Source organism: Papio anubis, chromosome 1 (assembly GCF_008728515.1).
Source record: "Papio anubis isolate 15944 chromosome 1, Panubis1.0, whole genome shotgun sequence".
NCBI classification, from domain to species: Eukaryota; Metazoa; Chordata; class Mammalia; order Primates; family Cercopithecidae; genus Papio; species Papio anubis.
The window spans coordinates 93,486,114-93,504,990 of NC_044976.1; the positions used below are offsets into that span (position 1 = coordinate 93,486,114).

Genomic DNA, 18,877 nt, shown 5'->3' on the forward strand with positions numbered 1-18,877 from the left:
TTTTTTCTAACACAACAATAAATTCAGCCTAAATATTTGGCCACTCTCATGCTATATCTGTTGTATCATCTCCTTAATTTGTTTCTCTTCTTGTTTGATTACTTCCTCCAAGAATGTCATTCAAATGAATCTTCCATAAGAATATTTGTATTGTTAATACATTCTCACATTCTAATGACAATATGGCTTAATAGAAAGTAAGTTCAAAGTTATGCTTTTAAATACTTACACATAGAAATATTTCGCTTGAGATAAACCTTTTCAATCTGAAGGTTTTTTCTACCTTGAAATTTGTCTCCATTATATCTTCAAATATTTCCTCCTCTCCGTTTTTATATTTCTTCCTTTTTATTCTAGTTTTACCTCGGTATAAGCTAGAAAATTTACAAATAAGCTAACTTGTTTTTTAAAACTTTTTCTACTGCCTCTGGAGGGTTGCTGAAAGTGCTGTTCCAATTACTAATTTATCGTCAGCTGCACCTTTTAGACTATTGCACATTACTAATACGTAGCATCAATATTCATTCTAATTATTATTTTTATGCATAATATCTCTGTTTTAGTTTCATATTTTTTCCTGATTCATATTGCTAATATCATAACTCATTTTAAATAAATTTATCATGCTTATTTAAAAATCTTGGTCCATCTGCTCTACTGATCAGTTTCAGATGGCGTATGTTATTCAACTGTGATCTTTTAACAGTAGTTGCACTCCTCCAGTGTCGAATTCTTTGTCCTGTGAATTCATGTTCCCCTGGGGTTTCACCAACTCTGTCTGATAAACAAGGAAGGCCCAGTGAGTTTGGAGTGGGAGAGTGGTGTGAGCCCAGAAGGAAATCGCTGGCACCAGAGAACCACTGTTTGTCACTCCCAGTTTCCGCCACTTTCCCAGATCTTTCCTCCAGTCAGGTTTCTACCCTTAGGGAGAAGCAGCACCTAAAGGAAGCAATTAACCTAGCAACCCTGAGGGTGGCAGGGGAAAGGGTAGAGGCTCGATTGGGAGGAGGTGGGGGGAGGTCGGTCTGCAGTTTTTTTGTTTTTCTTTTTTTAAATTCCTCACCCCAACAGTGCTTTTGTGCTGGTCTGATATTACCTGGAAAATTACCCCACCAGTCGCTTCGGTTGGACACTACCATTTCAATTGTGAAGTCAGGCAATGATTGTCCTAAGGCAAGGTGGGAGAGAAGTCTGAGTAAACCACCTCAAGAGCGCCGGTCTCCCGGAGTGTCTGGGTTCGACTCCTGCCTACACAGCTTAGTGTGTCTCCTCGAACAAGTTGCATCACCGCTGGCCGTGCCTCAGTTTCCCTCCTCCGTAGATTAGGAATAACAATAGCAGTGAGAACAGTAAATGCTGCTTACCTGTTTGCTATGTAGAATACACTGTTGCTCGGCCCTCAGGAAGGGTCTGCTGAGACTTTCTACTTCCTGCTCAGAGCAGAGGCCGACCACCCGCCCAAGGTCGTGGCGGCGCAGGCTCAGCTTCAGTCGTCAAAGTGCACATCCTGGGAGCAGCTGCCGCGAGGTGGTTGAAGCAACAGGGCAGAGAAGCGTCTCAGCCTTTTCCTCCCACCAGAGCAGGACCCCAGCTGACACCAGGTGAGCTGGGCAGAAACCCATGCCGGGAAGAGGCGGACCCAGTGGACCGCGGCGCCCGCAGTCGCCGGACCAGGCGCAGAGGCGAACGGGAGGCGGCGCTGCGCCCTGCCCGCCCCTCCCCGGCCCGGCCCCGGCCTCAGCCCCAGCCCCGGCTCGCGGGCGCTGAGTCTCCGCGTACCGGAGGCGGCGGAGGCTCCCAGTCACCGGCCCCCGCCGGCCAGCGCACGATGCACTGCCTGGGCGCCGAGTACCTGGTAAGCGCCCACAGGGTCGGCCCTCGGGGGAGGAGCCCCGGGGAAGGGTCGGGTCCCCCTCCTGCACTCACCTGCCCCGCCGGACGCTTCCGCCTTTCCCGCGCCTCGGGGATCCCGCCCCCGCTTAGTACCTTGGGGCCACCTGGCGGGGAGGACCCTGGACCCTGCTCCAGTTCTGGGGCGGAGGCGGGGGAGACGCGGGCCGCGGGGCGCAAACTTGGGGCCGCCCTCAGGTGCACCTCCAGGTAAGCACTTGTCGGCAGGGGGCTGAACATCCGCTCCGCACAGGGCAGGTGTTTCAAAGGCTGCGTGAAACAGCTTCAGGTGGCCACGTAAATAATAATAATAATAATAATTTTTAAAATTTAGAAAAAGATTGGTTACTTTGACCACTCTTCGAGTAGATTTGGGTTCGGTTTCCAGGTTGAGTCCACTTGTTTATCTTCTTTTTCTCAACTCTCCCTTTTTCTGGAAGGTTTCTGCAGAAAGAGCCCCTAGGCAAAGGGAGTGGCGACCCCAGATTTATAGGAAATGCACAGATACGGCATGGTTATTCCTGTTCTTTCTCTTTTGGACTGGTTTGGTAAGTGTGGGTGCTTGGGAGGAAAGAGGCCAGAGTGTGTGTGGCGCGTCTGGAAATAACTCTGTCCCAAATGTAAATCGTAGTTGGTGCTGCAGTGAGACACTTCTGCCATTAACCCACAATAAACAGCAGTTAGTACTCGGGAGAATTCTTATCCTAGACTCGCTAGAAAGGCCGTCTTTTTGCTACAGGCCATTTTCTAAGGGGTGACTCCATTAGGAAATGGGAATTAACAGTTTACAACGTGATTGCTATTTAGTAAGGCCAATGTGTCTCCTCTTACTATCCGAACTTACTAAACAGAAGTTCTTTTACCACCTGCCACACCCCCAAATCAAATATTCTTCAAGCTTTTGGTGCACCTTTAACAAAATAAAAGCCAGGGTAAGCCTAGCAATAAATTGCATTTCCTTTAGCTGAACATCACACACGCACACACACACACACACAAAGATATGTTGTGTTTAGCAGCCAATACTGTTAACCATAGCTAGCAAGGAATGATTTTTCCTACTCTAGTTTCCAGGTGTGTATGATTGCTGGTAAACCCCATCAGGCTGTGCAGTTATAATCCTGAGTCTGTTGGAAGCTGAATCTTGCTGCCCTTGTACTTATTTTAGAGTTGTAGGTAACAGCAGAAAACGTCTCACCTGACGTTTTCAAAGGCCACTTTCACGAAATCATCCATGCCAGGTTAAGGCATGCTATTTGCTGCATGGTAAATGATTAATTTATAGAGCAGGGTAATAACTACCAGATAGTAATTACCTTTGTTGAAAAGAATTCCATCTGAATAGGCCCTAAAATGTCATGTTTGTTCTTCTTTCCAAGTAAGAAAGGCATTTGTTCACTTGTTGACTTCAGGCATTTGTTCACTTGTGATCCGTTTCACATAGACAGGTTTGGTTACAGGCACAGTGGAAGGTTAGGTCTGAAACACATAATCAGACTTTTTGCTACTTATGTTGGAACTCTCCTCTAGGAGCTGGGAGAGACAGTGCACCTACAATACCTTCTGCTTAACTTCACAGATGGTTGGTGTTTTTATCTGAGACTGCTGTTGTATAAATGCAGGCAGCGACTGGCCTGCCTTGTGCCTGGCAGCTTTGACCTCAAGCTGTTATTGTGATTTAATGATCTGCCTTAGCCCCTCCACAGCTTCAACCTAGGACCTCACTACCAAACTCTCAGCCCAGCAGCTGAGATTCCTGGAGAAAGGCTTTGTAGATGACCTATCACAGCCTGAAGAATTGTGAACCAGCTGAGAGGTGGCACGGAGCTGGAAACTGCTTTAAAGTTACATTTCATTTGCAAAATAAGTCTGAAGTTTTTAATATGTCCAAGTTCTCATTACGGCTTTCTGTTTTAAGAGTCAGAGTCCTTTCTTAGCTCACTGGCTTTTAGTATCTTTTGCAACATTTTTTAGTTGAAGGTATTTAAAACAGAGCAAGGAGGGTTTTGTTTTGTTTTGTTTTGTTTTTTTCCTGTCTCCATTGCTCAGCTTTCAGGTCTTGTGACAGATGTCATGACTGGTGATATGCCCAACAGGATTATTATTGATGGTGCTGCCCTGAGTTAGGACTGGACAAAGGCTTGGGGAAGGGGCCAAAATTATAAGCAGAGATGGTTCTTGCAAATGCAGCACCAGCCTGTGTTTATATTTGCATTAAACACAAGGAACAAAGTCTCAAAGTCGGGACTGTCTCTGCCTCTACTTACCCCTCCAGTATCCTCTCCCACCCTGCCTTTTCCTATTCAACCCTCAGGATTCCATTTTCCTGATTTTGCAGGCACAGTTGACAGTGACCACCTTGGTGGCCCCACTAGACCAGTGTACACACCTCCTATATCACCTCTCATATAGAATCGCAATTGCATGTTTGAAATTAGGACAGTGAAGGTTTATAGTAGTAGTTTTTTGGAAGGCTGAGGCAGGAAGATCCCTTGAAGCCAAGGGATCCCTTGAAGTTCAAGACCAGCCTGGGCAATAAAGCAAGACCCTGTGTCTACAAAACATAAAAATAAAAAATAATAATCATAAAGTTGTAGTTTTGTTAGCAGGGACTCAGGAATACTCAAAAACCGCTCCCACCTCTCCTACCCGGAAAAACTTTCCATTCTTCAACACACGTTTCCAAAGGAAAGAATGATGGTAAATGGAAAACATCACTTTGTTATTAGATTACTGGTGAGCTGGGCAGAAGCACATGACCCCTTTCCTCCCTCTAAGTCCAGACACAGCCAAGACCTTACTACATTCCAACTCGAAAGGACGGGACAAGCATGTCAAGGTGCAGTCAGCTTGCCGTGCCAGCCACATTGGCAAACAGAGTCACACCTACTCCACAGCCTTTAGGTAAAGGGTGAGTGACACACACTGCTAGCAAAGGTGACCCATTCATTCTAGAATCTGACCAGTTAGACTTAGGAGGATCTTGGAGAGTGGAGAAGGACAGGGAGCCTCCTTCCCCAGGAGGTCTGCGGCCCGTAAGTCCTGCTTGCCTTCTAGGCTGGGTGCCTGGAGGGCAAGGAGTAGGTTCTGGTCATCCCTGTGTCTCCCAGTAACGAAGTCTCAAGCACACACTGGGTACTTGAAGAATGTTGGTTATTTTGATTTCTAAATTAGTAACAAATGCAGAATATCTAGAAGGTATTTGAATTTAGCACAATGTGCCTTTGCAGCATAAGGTATCAATACTATATATTAATGAATGATGTATTATATCTGCTCTCCTGGAATGAACTTGTCAATATAGAGTATTAAATGGTATCCTATAGATTGTATACAGTAGTGGGAAACTTACTAAGTTTGCATTATGGGAAGATACATATTCAATCTTGGCAGAGAGACTGTCAGTTTAATGGCACAGTTGTTTGAACTGAAATTTCAAATATTCCACATTCACTATGAGACTGGATAGAAATGATGATAGATTGCAAGATGTTCTTATCCAACAGAATTCCTGTGGTTCTTTATTTTTTACATCTTAAGCAGTTATTCCAAAACACTATTTGCAGATTTGTGAACAGTATTTTGATACATATCAACTGTGTTGCTTCTGCAGAATCCCCTAAAAGTAAGAAGAGAAAAAACCAAAAATTAGTGGGGGGAAAAAAAAAACCCTCAGGGAAAGAATTAGCATAGCCCTGAAGCACTTAAATACAGCAAGAACCTCAAGGGAAGAAAAATTGAGTTGTACCAGTAAAGTTAGACCAAAAAGAAAAATGATAAGACTCTTAAGGAAAAGGGTAAAAAGCACAAAGAGGTAAGAAAATGGAGAGAAATCTGTTTCAGTGGATTAGATTCTCTCTCTACCTAAATTCACAAATAGCAGAAAAGCAGGATGCTGATAGATTGGAGTTGTTGACCCTTGCTGACAGAGCGAAGGGCTGTGATGCTGGAGAGCTTCACGTTCCACCAGGCTCCATTTTATATCAGCATCTGCAGGGGTGTGGGGCACTGTGTGCTCAGTCCTTTGGCCAGGCTCTCATATGCCCCCGGTTTTATGCCCCCGGTTTTGCCAGGTGTTTATCATGGGCTACTCGGTGGTGGCTGGAGCTGCAGGGAGACTCCTCTTCGGCTATGACAGCTTTGGCAACGTGTGTGGCAAGAAGAACTCACCCGTGGAAGGGGCCCCTCTTTCAGGGCAGGACATGACCCTAAAAAAGTAAGTATCTAAGTAAGTCCCCAGTCTGTAAGGAGCTGAACCTCAAAACTTTGTATAAATTCATCACTTAGAGCCTGGAAACTTTTCCCATTCAAAACTCTGTCAGCCTATTTCATAAAAAGGAACGCTGTGTGTATAGTACAAGTAAGAGTACAAGTTTTAGAATCACCAGTCCTAAGTTCAAATTCAGCCCATGCTACTTTTCAGCTGTGTGATCTTGGGCAGACTACTTAACCTCTCAAAGCCTAGTTTTCATCTCTCTAAACTAGTTATTATACCTGCCTCACAAGGTTGTTTTAAGGATCCATGAGACACTGCATGAGCTAAGGTGTAATAAACGTTAATTGCTGCTATTATTCTCCATAAGGAATTAGAATCATGTTACCAATCGTATATGTTTGAACCCTATATCATCCACACATTGTTTCTATGTGGAAACACCTGAATGCCACCTGGAACGCTGGGGACCTGTGTCTCACCCCCGCCCCAGCTATGGCACTGCGGTATTGCATTCTTCCCCGCACCCTGCTACCCCAGCTCTCACAGGGAAACAGAAAGGGAAGAGAGGAGATGGGAATCCCCTGGAGGGGAGAGAAATCCCCGACCATGACCTTCTAAGATGGAGACTGCCTTTTAAGAATTTTTAAGATTTTAGCTCTTGCTTCACATGACGGAACAAAAAAATGATTTTTTATTTATTTTTACTTTTTATTTTTTTGAGACAGAGTCTGTCGCCTAGGTTGGAGTTCAGTGGTGTGATCTCGGCTCACTGCAACCTCCGCTTCCCGGGTTCAAGCGATTCTCTTGCCTCAGCCTCCCAAGTAACTGGGACTACAGGCGCCCGCCACCATGCCTGGCTAATTTTTGTATTTTTAGTAGAGATGGAGTTTAGCCAGGATGGTCTCCATCCCCTGACCTTGTGATCTTCCCACCTCGGCCTCCCAAAGTGCTGGGATTACAGCCGTGAGCCACCACACCCAGCCAAAAAAAGGATTTTGAAGACTCAATAATAAAAGTCGCTCCTAGAAGAGAAATCCTAAGGATCTAAATAAATCCTGAATATAAGTTTGGAGTCACCAAATACAAATCTCAGACTAGGCCTCTTATCCTCTTATCCTCCTGTGTGTTCCTCCTAAGGGGGCTCTTGCTATTTCTGGACACGGACTGATGAGGGGGCATTTCTCCTGCATTTGTAGAGCCACTTACAAAGAAGACAGGAGGAGGAAGGGCAACTTAGATGCCCATGTGCTCCTGTTTCACATTGTGTTCATAATGCAGTGTCAAGAAACAGTCATTCCTGGTTGAAGTGAGTATACATTCCATTATTCTCAAAAGCCAAAAGGTAGAAGCAACTCAAGTGTCCATCAATGGTTGAATGGATAATCAAAATGTGATATGTACATTACAATGAATTATTAAAAAGGAAGGAAATTCTGACACATACTACAACATGGATGAACCTTGAGGATGTCATGCCAAGTGAAATAAACCAGTCACAAAAATACAAACATTGTATGATTCCACTTATAGGAGATATGTAAAGTAGTCAGATTCCTAGAAATGGAAAGTAAAATGGCGATTGCAAAGGGCTGGAAGAAAGGAGGGTGGGAACCTTTTGTTTAATAGGTACAGATTTCAGTTTGGGAAGATGAGTTCTGCGAATGGATGGTGGTGACGATAGCCCAAAAGATTCAGATGGGGCCAGGTGCGGTGGCTCACGCCTGTAATCCCAACACTTTGGAATGCCAAGGTGGACGGGTCACAAGGTCAGGAGTTCAAGACCAACCTGGCCAATATGATGAAACCCCGTCTCTACTAGAAATACAAAAATTAGCCAGGCGTGGTGGTGGGTATCTGTAGTCCCAGCTACGCAGAGGCTGAGACAGGAGAATCACTTGAACCTGGGAGGCGGAGCTTACAGTGAGCCAAGATTGGGCCATTGCACTCCCACCTGGGCGACAGAGCGAGACTCTGTCTCAAAAAAAAAAAAAAAAAAAAAAAAAAGTGATTCAGATGGTAAATTTTATGTATATTTTAACACAATTTTTAAACTTTTTCAAAAATATATATATCACACACCCAGGAAATCTGTTCCTCATCTCCTCTTGCACCCACCTTCTCCCATCCCCAACAGGAGGGAAAAAAACCTTCTGGGACCACTTCTCAAGGTCTCTCCCATAGAGGACAGCCTATGGGGTCTTCCTCTGCCATTCCTGGGGTCTCGGAGCCTGGATAAGTGGTGCACAAAGGTCTGGAAGCTGTGGCTGCTAGCGCATAACCTGCTGATGGCAACACCATTTTCGTTCTTGTGCCTGCTCTACCCTGCCCCTGGGGAGCTGCAGGAGGGATCTCCTGAGTGTCCTGGCTCTCAACCTGTGAGAAAGGGGGAAAGACAAGCCTTTAGTTCCCAGCGTTGGCCCCTCCTTTCCACTTCTCACTTCCCTGTGTTCACTTATTCTCGGAAGCATATTTGAACACTCTTAGGTACAAATATGTTATCCATGGAGTCCATTGAATAGTTTGTGCATTGGCCTGATCTAGTGATCAATGGACAGTTTAATCAATTGCTTCTTTTCCTCAGATTTTCTCAGATAACTCCTAGTGTTATCTCCCAGAAAACACTAAATCTAGAGAAATAAAGTTTTGTTAACATTTTTGGATCATTTCCAAGCTGCACAGCCTCATGGATGATCACCAGTAGGCATAATAAGTGTTCAATTATGCTGAAACAATTGTGAAAGTGTGCCTGGGTGATCCCTGCATTTGATAGCATGTGGATATTTTTTAAGGCCCACAATTAAGCCCAGTGAAGAGGCAATGCTCTAACACATTCTTCTGTTTCATCTATTTCCTAGACACGTGTTCTTTATGAATTCCTGCAACCTGGAAGTCAAAGGTATGCGGCTCGACCGCACGGCCCTCTGTGTATCCAGCTGCCCTGAAGAGCAGCTTGACTCCCTGGAAGAGGTCCAGCTGTTTGCAAACACCAGTGGTAGGTACTGAGGCCTGGTTCATTCTTTTCCCCATGGTGGGGTAAGCTATGGGAACTTAGATGAGATCATTTATCCTGACCCTGCTTTCTCTGGAAAGCTGAAAGGTTTACTTCCTTGCGGGTGCCTCTTCTTGTGTGGAAAAGGCCGTCAGCACGTTCTCTTGAGCTTGTTCAGGTTAGTTTTGCTCTGTATGGATTTATCTGAAGCCCTAGCTGTTCCATGTATGCTCCCTGCCACTGCGGGGGAATGGTTGTCCATAGAGAGAGAGAGGACACAGCCCACATTTGGGGCCAAAGGCAGGGTCAGAAGGAAGTCAGAGAGCTCCATGCACATGGGCACATCCAATCCTAGAGATGTACGGGCAGGGTGTGGGTTGAATTGCCGACAAATAGATATTTTCATGAGATTGTCGGGGCTAAAAGATACTTCCACTGAGCAGTGAGATATCACAAGTTGTACTAAAAGCATTTGTATAACTGAAATATCTTGTACTGGGTCCACTGTTTAGAATTTTATCTGCCTGAAAAATGGTTTGCCAGATTTTTAGAAATTATTTGCAAAGCCAGGTTTAAACTATCAAGCTTCCACAAGAAATTGTTTTCAAATACGCTTCAGATTATTTTAGGACCAATTATATAACTTTTAGTTTTGAATTTGGGGTTTTGAAGAGAAAGTAAGGAAGAGAGGCCCTCACTAGACCTCAGATTATATAACTATTCTTTTTGTGTTTCTGTCACCCATAGACCTTGTAGCTGATTCTTTCTCCTTTCTGGTTTGGTAACATGACTGTGGTTTCCTTACTGACTCACCTGGGAAGATGGTATAATGTCTATGTGTTCTGCTTCCAGGGTCTTTCCTGTGTGTTTATAGTTTGAATTCCTCCAACTATACCCACAGTCCAAAAGCAGACTCACTGTGCCCCAGGCTACCAGTTCCTCCAAGGTAAAAGCTTCCATACTTTTTCCTTAACCCTCAACAAAAGTTACTGGGCACTTGGTGTGCATCTGTTACTCTTATAGGCATTGTGAGAAAGAGATATCAGAAGAGCCCCTGCCTGCAGGGAGCTTACAATCTATGGAAGCCAGGGATAAAAACATGGCAGGACTATTTGCAGTATGCCTGTGGACAGTGGATTAGAAATCAGGCTAAATAAGGAGAAAATTCAGCAAACAATAAAAATATACATAGTCTTCAAAGAACACTAGAACTAGCAAGAAGTAACATATGAACTATTACTAACAGGGTGATTTTATAAATTAGTGTGTATTTTTTTCTACTCCAACTATTTATTGCAAAGTAGAAATCATTTACTTTGGCTGGGCATGGTGGCTCATGCCTGTAATCCCAGCACTTTGGGAGATGGAGGCAGGCAGATCACGAGGTCAGAAGATGGAGACCATCCTGGCCAACATGGTGAATCCCTATCTTTACTAAAAATACAAAAATTAGCTGGGTGTGGTGGCACGTGCCTGTAGTCCCAGCTACTTGGGAGGCTGAGGCAGAAGAATCGCTTGAACTCGGGAAGTGGAGGTTGCAGTGAGCCGAGATCACGCCACTGCACTCCAGCCTGGTGACAGAGTGAGACTCTGTCTCAAAAAAAAAAGAAAGAAATCATTTACTTTTGGCTTTTTATCACAATCAGACTTTGTTAGTTTTTATTGCTCTAGATATCTTCATAAGAAACAGACCAGATAGACAAGGCCAAGTGAGCACCACACCTTTCTTCTCAATGAAAACAGAAAGCACAGGTCCTTGTCAAGAGTACATTTGGTGGGCTCCTTGCAAGGTCTTATTCACCCCTATAAATTAGTGTACTACCTGGCACATGGTAGGCACCTTACAAATATTTGTAGAATAAAGTTGTAATGATGAAGCAGTGGTTACATTGCCATGGTGAATGGCACATGTTTACACCTTTGAGAAGACTAAGGGGAAAGACACAATGAGTATTTATTGACACCATCATGATGCTGAGATGTACTAAAGGAAAACTTGTATTGTTGAATTGTCATTCTTTTGAAAGATGTGAGTATGTTTACAATGTAGGAGACAAGACCTCTCTGAAAAATCCCTGAGAAATAATGATGATTTAATTAAAACAAAGCATTATTCCAATCCTCTAGGATGGTGTTTATTGAACTCTTGTTTGGGACTTACAGTAAGAAATTTATTACATCCCAACTCCTGTATGCACATACCTTCATATGTCCTTATGTATATAAAACAATACTAGAAATCTCACAAAGCAACCTTTACCCTTATTACATATGATTCACACCCTTAGTTACTATTCTGTTGCCTTTTTAAAAATAATGTATTTCATAGTCTTCTAACTGGTTGCAAGTGAAGCTTGAAAAATGCTCATCTAGCAGGTGCTCACACAAACACAGAAAGACTTGAGTAGGTTTTAATCACATCGAAGGCAGAAAATAGCCATTTGGTGACATTCTTTTCTAAAATAAATACTCCATGTTGTAAGTAATTAAAGGAGGAGAGAGCTATTTGCTGAGGAGAATACCCATTTCCTTTTTCTATAATTTTTTTTTTTTTTTTTTTTTTGAGACAGAGTCTTGCTCTTGTCACCCAGGCTGGAGTGCAATGGTGCGCTCTCAGCTCACTGCAACCTCCATCTCCCAGGTTCAAGCGATTCTCCTGCCTCAGTCTCCCAAGTAGCTGGGACTACAGGCACATGCCACCACGCCCAGCTAATTTTTGTATTTTTAGTAGAGTTGGGGTTTCTCCATGTTGGCCAGGCTGGTCTTGATCTCTTGACCTTGTGATATGCCTGCCTCGGCCTCCCAAAGTGCTGGGATTACAGGCATGAGCCACCGCGCCTGGCCTATAATATCTTATTTTAAAATTCTGGTAATTGTAAATGTGTTTATGATACTTTACATTCTGGTAAAATGTAAGTATCATAAACACATCTTAATGAAACATACTGTACCCAATTAAAAAAAACTAGAATGTTTTAGTAATAGTTGGAAGGAAAATTCTCTAGCACTTGGAGAGGAGGACTTTTTTAAGAACACAATTTGTAACTGTAGATGTAACTACAGATGTAATTGAAAGAGAATGGAATTTTTAAGGTTGTAATTTAACCGGAGTTGGATAAACTCTCCTCTTACTATAAATGGGATGGCAACCATAATTCCACAGGAAGCTTCTATCTTGATACTTATGATGATAATAACAAACACTTATTGAGCTTTTGATACTTTTCTAAATCCTTAACATAATTTGGGCCCCAGAAAACATCTACATTGTAGGTATTGTTTTCATCCGTATCTTACAACTGAGAAAACTGATGCAGAGAGGTTTGAGGTCATACACCCAGCAAATGGAAAAGCTGGCATTCAAACCGAAGCAGCGTCTTATGTTTGAGTCAAGACTTGGTTTTATTTTGACTGGTGAGTGGCTTTCCTAGACTCACATCAAGCTGGGAGAAAGAGTCCCCGTACCCTGTGTCATAATAGCACCATTTCTTCTCACTCTCAAGCCAGCCCTAGTCCTTTTCACCCTAAATGCAAGTGTTTCCAATACTAACTTTTCAAGTAAAGACAAAACCCTTGACCGAGTGGCCTTTTTTAGACAGAATGAGAGAGAGAGAGAAATAGCCTCAAGGGCTCCATTCCCCTTTCCTGCACAAGCAAGTGTTTGTTTAAGGTGAAAATGATCATATTTATCATGGAATAGCAGTGCCAAGACTGAAAAGCTGGAAAACATGAGAAGGGTGGCTACAGGGCCAAAGAATATTTTCTAAATACCTCTTTTTGACTGAACTGATTGTTTCTTCCTCCTGTGTTGATCATGTGAGGTATAACATACTCTTTTAGAGTAATGGCTAAATATCAAGAAGTTTATGGACCTAGGTATGAGCTTTTAAGAGCAGTGAAAAAGCACTGCAGAAGATAACAAGCAAATAGATCTTTTTTCACTTTGGTGTTCAACATGGTAATGTATTTTTAGTCCCCCATGTATTCAAAATCTAAAAGGCATGGATATTTTCCCCCCAGTAAATTCTAGTTCTACCCTCCCACATAGGTGCCCACGCATGTCACCGCATGGTTTGCTCAGCTGAATTCCATATACATGGTGATCTAAATATACAGGCAGCTTGCCCAATGACTTCCTGCAAGTTTGAGTGGCTTTGCTAATGGGAAGAAGAAAAGCAGAAGTGGTGAAGAAACCTCAGGCCATGGCCTAAAGATGCATCCCTGTGAGCCGGACATAGTGGCTCACATCTGTAATCCCAGCACTTTGGGAAGGCACGGCGGGCGGATCACCTGAGGTCAGGACCAGCTTGGCCAACAATGGTGAAACCCTGTCTCTACTAACAATACAAAAATTAGCTGAGCGTGGTGGTGAGCACCTGTAATCCCAACTCCTCGGGAGGTTGAGGCAAGAGAATCTCTTGAACCCAGGAGGCGGAGGTTGCAGTGAGCCGAGATCGCGCCCTGGCACTCCAGCCTGGGTGACAAGAGCAAAACTCCATCTGAAAAAAAAGATGCATCCCTAGCCCAGCTAATGAAATATTCTAAATCTCGAAAGGAGTGGTAGTTGCATAGATGTATATGTTTATCAAAGTCTCTAATTTTATGTTTAAGATCAGTGCATTTCATTGTATATAAATTTTGCCTCAGTAAAAATAAGAGGAATTCCTTACGTTCTGAAGTGTATTAAGTTTAAAAAAAAAAAAAGCAAATAATAGAACAGTGTGCAGTATACTGTCTTTTGCATAAAAAGTGGAAAATATAAGTATATATAAACATATAAATATATACATATAGGTATATATTTGCTTGTATAACCATTACATCAAGCATGACTTACAGGATGTAGTCAGAAAGCAATTTAATTTTTGTCTTTCTCTGTCTCTTTAAATTTATTCAGTGGGACTAGTTTTTTCTGCCCCTGAATAAAAACACAGGCAATTTCCAAGGCTTCTCTGGTAACTTTTAGGTAATATATACTGAGTCACTTTAAGTTGTAACAGACACTTTCAATTCAATAATTAAAATGTTCAGCCCAGACCAGGCACAGTGGCTCATGCCTGCAATCCCAACATTTTGGGAGGCCAGGGCTGTAGAATTGCTTGAGGCCAGGAGTTCAAGACCAGCCTGGACAACATAATGAGACCTTGTCTCTACAAAAAATTTAAAAATTAGATTGGCATAGTAGAACATGACTGTGGTCCTAGCTGAAGCTGAGGTGGGAGGATTTCTTGAGCCCAGGAGTTTGAGGTTGTAGTGAGCTGTGACCATGCCACTGCACTCCAGCCTTGGTGACAGAGCAAGACCCTTTCTCAAAATTTTTTTTAAAAATTAAAAAATATTCAGCCTGATGTGATAAAGTTCTCACTTGATTGGAGGTTCAAACTTCTGCCCCCTGCACGCTTGGCCGTGGAGCAAGTGGGAAGGCCACAGTCCAGGAAGGAGGTTGTAGTCAGCTGCTCTTCTCCTCTGTTTATTCCTCCCCTCCTCTCCCAGCTTGCTAAAACAGGTTTTGCCTAAGGGGCTGGTGCAGCAAAAGTGAAGATAAGAAAAGAGTAGCAGGAACACATTTACTTGTCTGACACTAGCACCAGCATTCTCTGGGCTTGGTAGATGTCCTGGCCAGCTCTTTCCCTCATGAGCATGTTTTGGGTTCTTCGGGGCTCCTTCAGCTGCAATGCCTTTCATGTAGTCCAGTACATCTGTGCTCTGGCTGGTCATGTGAGAGCCTTCCTCAGAGGGCTGTCTTAGCCCTGTAGAAGTCCCGTCACTGGGACTTGTGCACATGCAGCCCACAGCTTGACCCCAGGAAGCCCTCTGCACCCTTTGCCCTGACAAATGCCCTGGGGCTCTTAACTCCCCAGCTGTAGCTCTCTGCTCTGTTATTAAAGCTGCTCACCCTCCAGATTTTTTGGGGTGGCTCAGACCTTAAGCCAGGGGATTCCCTAAGCTCTGTGAGTTTTCCATGAAACCCTTCTCATCTGACTTAGGAGTAGTACCCTTCACCCTCTTCCCCTTGGGAATGGGGATGGAGTCACATGACAAGTCTAGTAAAAAAAAAAAAAAAAAAATTTCAACTCTTCAAAATTACTCTTCTAATGATTCTCTGCACTTGTCATCACCTGTGCAGAGTGGATTTTACTATATGCAAATAAAAATTAAAATCAAGATGTCTGGAGATCTTAGGATAAGAGTGTAGAGGGTGACAAATTACAAAGAAGGAGCTGATGTGAGTAACTTTGGAAAACAGCTTTGTAACTAGATACTGTAAGCTAAAAACAAAAGGAACTGTACATAAACATTGTACGTCAGATAGTACACTTGTTTATCACATAGCTACTGGTTACCAATTGTTTTCATTTTTTTTAAAATTCCCTAAACAGTAGAGTATAATGGTTAGCAATTCTGAAACTACATACGAGAATCGATTATAAGACCTAGAATCAGTAATATCCCACCATACCCAATACTCAGATCATGGTTTCTAATCATCAGTCTTCAAGGGTTCTTTGGAGAAATGTCAGGCTCTGGGACCTGGATAAGGAAAACACCAGCTACGCCTGGTATCATCCTCTAGCATCAGAAAGTAAGGAAGTGCTCAAGAAAGAAAAAGAATGGGTCTTGTCAAAAGGACACAGATGCCTCGTAGTGGCCAAAACTGGAATAGATTGAATAACACAATTATGGATTATAACCCAAAGAAAAGAATAAATGTCCATGAGGCCATACTGATATAAATAAATAATTGAATAAATAAATAAATGGGGGAAAGGGATAAATCTTTTTTTTTTTTTTTTTTTAAACAGAGTCTCGCTCTGTTTTCCAGGCTGGAGTGCAGTGGTGTGATCTCGGCTCACTGCAACCTATACCTCCCGGGTTCAAGCGATTCTCCTGCCTCAGCCTCCTGAGTAGCTGGGATTACAGGTGCCCGCTACCATGCCCAGCTAATTTTTGTATTTTTATTAGAGACGGGATTTCACCATGTTGGCCAGGCTCGTCTCAAAATCCTGACCTCAAGTGATCCACTCGCCTCGGCCTCCCAAAGTGCTAGGATTACAGGTGTGAGCCACTGCACCTGGTGAAAGGGATAAATCTTTACTTCTTCCTCCCAGAGGTGGAATTTCCCTCCCTTTGAGAGTAGGCTAGGCTTAGTGACTCATTTCCAAGAAATAGAGAGGGAAAAGAGAAAAATAACAACTTTACATGGAGAAACCTGGCAGGTACCACCTTAACCAGGTGATCAAGATCAACTTCACCAGTGTAGTCATGTTCCCTGATAGGATGAGAAAGGCACTTCACCTCTGTGGCAGTCTCCCAAAAACCTGTTGACTGTAGTCTAATCATGAGAAAACATGAGAGAAATTCTACAAATTTAGGGACATTTTACAAAATACCTGACTATGAATCTTCAGAAATGTCAAGGTCACAAGAAACAAGGAAAAACTAAGAAACTTGGCACAGTCCAGGCATAGTGGTTCACACCTGTAATCCTAACACTTTGGGAGCAGAGGTGGGAGGATGGCTTGAACTCAGGAGTTCAAGACTGGTTTGGGCAACATGGCAAGACTCTGTCTCTACAAAAAATATAAACTGTCATGACCAAAGAGGAGACATGACAATTAAATGCCATGTGCTATCCTGAATTGGATCCTGGAATGGAAAAAGGATGTTATGGTAAAATCCAAATAAAGGTCGTAGTTTAGTTAGTAGTTTAGTGCCAATGTTAAATCTTAATTTTCACAACTATACTGTGGTTAGGTAAGACATTCACGTTAGGGGAAGGTGAGTGAAGGATACACAGAGGAACCCTCTACTATTGTTGCAATTCTTTTGTAACTCTAAAATTATTCAGAAATTAAAAGTTTATTTTAAAAAATGCTCTTCTTATCAACTTCCAACTCTTTTATGCTCTCAGAATGGATGTGGGCTTGAGAATAATCTAACCACTTTTCTCCCACCTCTTTTTTGGCACACCCTGAATGGTGGAGTCTGGCATCTCATTTTGGAGTATAATTTTTATTATATTTGAGCTCAGCTGCAAATTCCATTTAAATTTCCTGTGATACTTACATATGCTAATAAAAGTCTCCAGAATGGTTTGCAGGACACCAAAAACAATGGGTGCCTGTGAGGAAATGTACTTCAGTAGCTCAGGGACAAGGAAAGGCAATTTCTTGCTGTTTGGTCTTTTGTACCTTTTGGAATTTAAGCCATGTGAATGTATTACCCCTCCAAAAATGTAATTTAAAAAAATACCCTTTGTGTTACTTTTCTCTTGAACCAGTATCCAGTGACTCAGAAACTGTTTCTGTTGAGACTTCTGGAGAAAGATTCTTCCATGTGTTCTAGGTTGTGCTTCATTAGAAATTTGGAAAGTCATTTCTTTTCTTCAGGGCAATGAAATCTTGTTAACATTTGGGTTCTCCTTTGTTTCATTCTTATCCATTGCACAAAATGATTGGTGATTGGGTTTTGAGCAGCTTTTTAGATAATTTGACACTTCTTTGGTTGCGATTATTTCCACCATTTGGGGTTCATGGAAAGAAAGAAGAACAGGACCCGGCGAAGGTATCAGTGGCCTTATGAAGATTCATTAGAATGCATATTCCTTGGCTATTTTACATTTCAGGAAGGGGCTAAAAAAAGGCCAACTTTCTCATCTACCCAAGGCAGTTAACTGCAGCGTCAATCATACATTTACTATTCATTTATTGAGCACCCACTGTTCATAGCAAGGCTCTCAAGTCTCATATGCCTTCCTAAACAGGACGGAATTAAGCTAATAGTGTCATTAACATGGCTTCTGTCTCATCCAGTTCACATCCCTAATAGTTCCTTACAGAAATAAAGTTCTTTTGTTGGAGTTGGTAGTTTGTTTCTAAGAAGGGCTAAGACAGGAGAGTAAAAAATGTGGTTCCCGCTGGGCACAGTGGCTCATGCCTGTAATCCCAACACTTTGGGACGTCAAGGTGGGTGGATCATTTGAGCTCATGTTGCCCCCAGCCTGGGCAACATGGTGAAACTCTGTCTCTACAAAAAACAAAAATCAGCTGCGTGTGGTGGCACATGCTTGTAGCAGGAAGCTGAGGTGGGAGAATAGCTTGGGCCCTGGAGGCGGAGGTTGCACTGGCCGGTGATCGAGCCACTGTACTCCAGCGCGGGTGACAGAGCCAGACCCTGTCTTAAAAAAAAAAAAAAAAAAAAGAAAGAAAGAAAAAAAAGTGGTTACCCATAAATAAAATGTAGTACATGTACACATACCACAGAGTAGTATTTAGCCTTAAAAAAGAAGAAATCCTGCTATTTGCAACAATATGGATGAACCAGAGGATATTATGTTAAATGAAATAAATCAGGTACATAAGGGCAAATCTCATGCATGATCCTAGTTTTATGTGGAATCTAAAAAAGTCAAATTCATGGAAACAGAATAGAATGCTGGTTATTAGGGATGCGGGCAGGGGAAATGAAAGATGTTGATCAAAGGATACAAGTTTCTGTTACGTAGGGTGAGTAAATTCTAGATACATGAAGTAGAGCATGGTGACTATAGTTCATAATACTGTATTGTATATTTGAAATTTGATACAACAGATCTTCAGTGTTCTCAAAATATGATAACTATGGGAATTGATGGATACATTCATTAGCTTAACTGTAGCAATCATTGCACAAAGTTTATATATATCAAAACATCACCTTGTATACCTTAAATATATGCAATTTTTATTTTTAAAAATGTTGCTCCCCAAGTTTAGGTTTTTGGTTTCTGTGAGTCCCCATAA

The 18,877-nt window shown here is 42.6% G+C and overlaps 1 protein-coding gene and 1 long non-coding RNA gene across 6 annotated transcripts in view; one reads left to right on the forward strand and one right to left on the reverse strand.

Moving 5' to 3' along the window:
* The window catches only part of LOC101021181, a 217,545-nt gene extending 216,111 nt beyond the window's left edge, over nt 1-1,434 (reverse strand). For all 3 annotated transcript variants that reach the window (XR_004176271.1, XR_001891947.3, XR_004176272.1), the window contains exon 1: nt 1,365-1,434. This is a non-coding gene — a long non-coding RNA (uncharacterized LOC101021181). The remainder of the gene's footprint in view (nt 1-1,364) is intronic.
* Nucleotides 1,435-1,618: 184 nt separating this feature from the next.
* Nucleotides 1,619-18,877, forward strand: part of SLC44A3 (solute carrier family 44 member 3) — a 75,416-nt gene continuing 58,157 nt past the window's right edge. The window contains exons 1-5 of one of the 3 annotated variants that reach the window (XM_031651024.1): nt 1,619-1,855; nt 2,331-2,438; nt 5,964-6,106; nt 8,962-9,098; nt 9,948-10,041. In XM_031651024.1, the coding sequence (XP_031506884.1) occupies nt 1,829-1,855; nt 2,331-2,438; nt 5,964-6,106; nt 8,962-9,098; nt 9,948-10,041 (509 nt within the window). In that variant the 5' untranslated portion in view covers nt 1,619-1,828. Of the gene's footprint in view, nt 1,856-2,027; nt 2,101-2,330; nt 2,439-5,963; nt 6,107-8,961; nt 9,099-9,947; nt 10,042-18,877 lie in introns of those variants that run through there. The other 2 variants (XM_031651022.1, XM_031651023.1) reach the window with 2 other exon arrangements.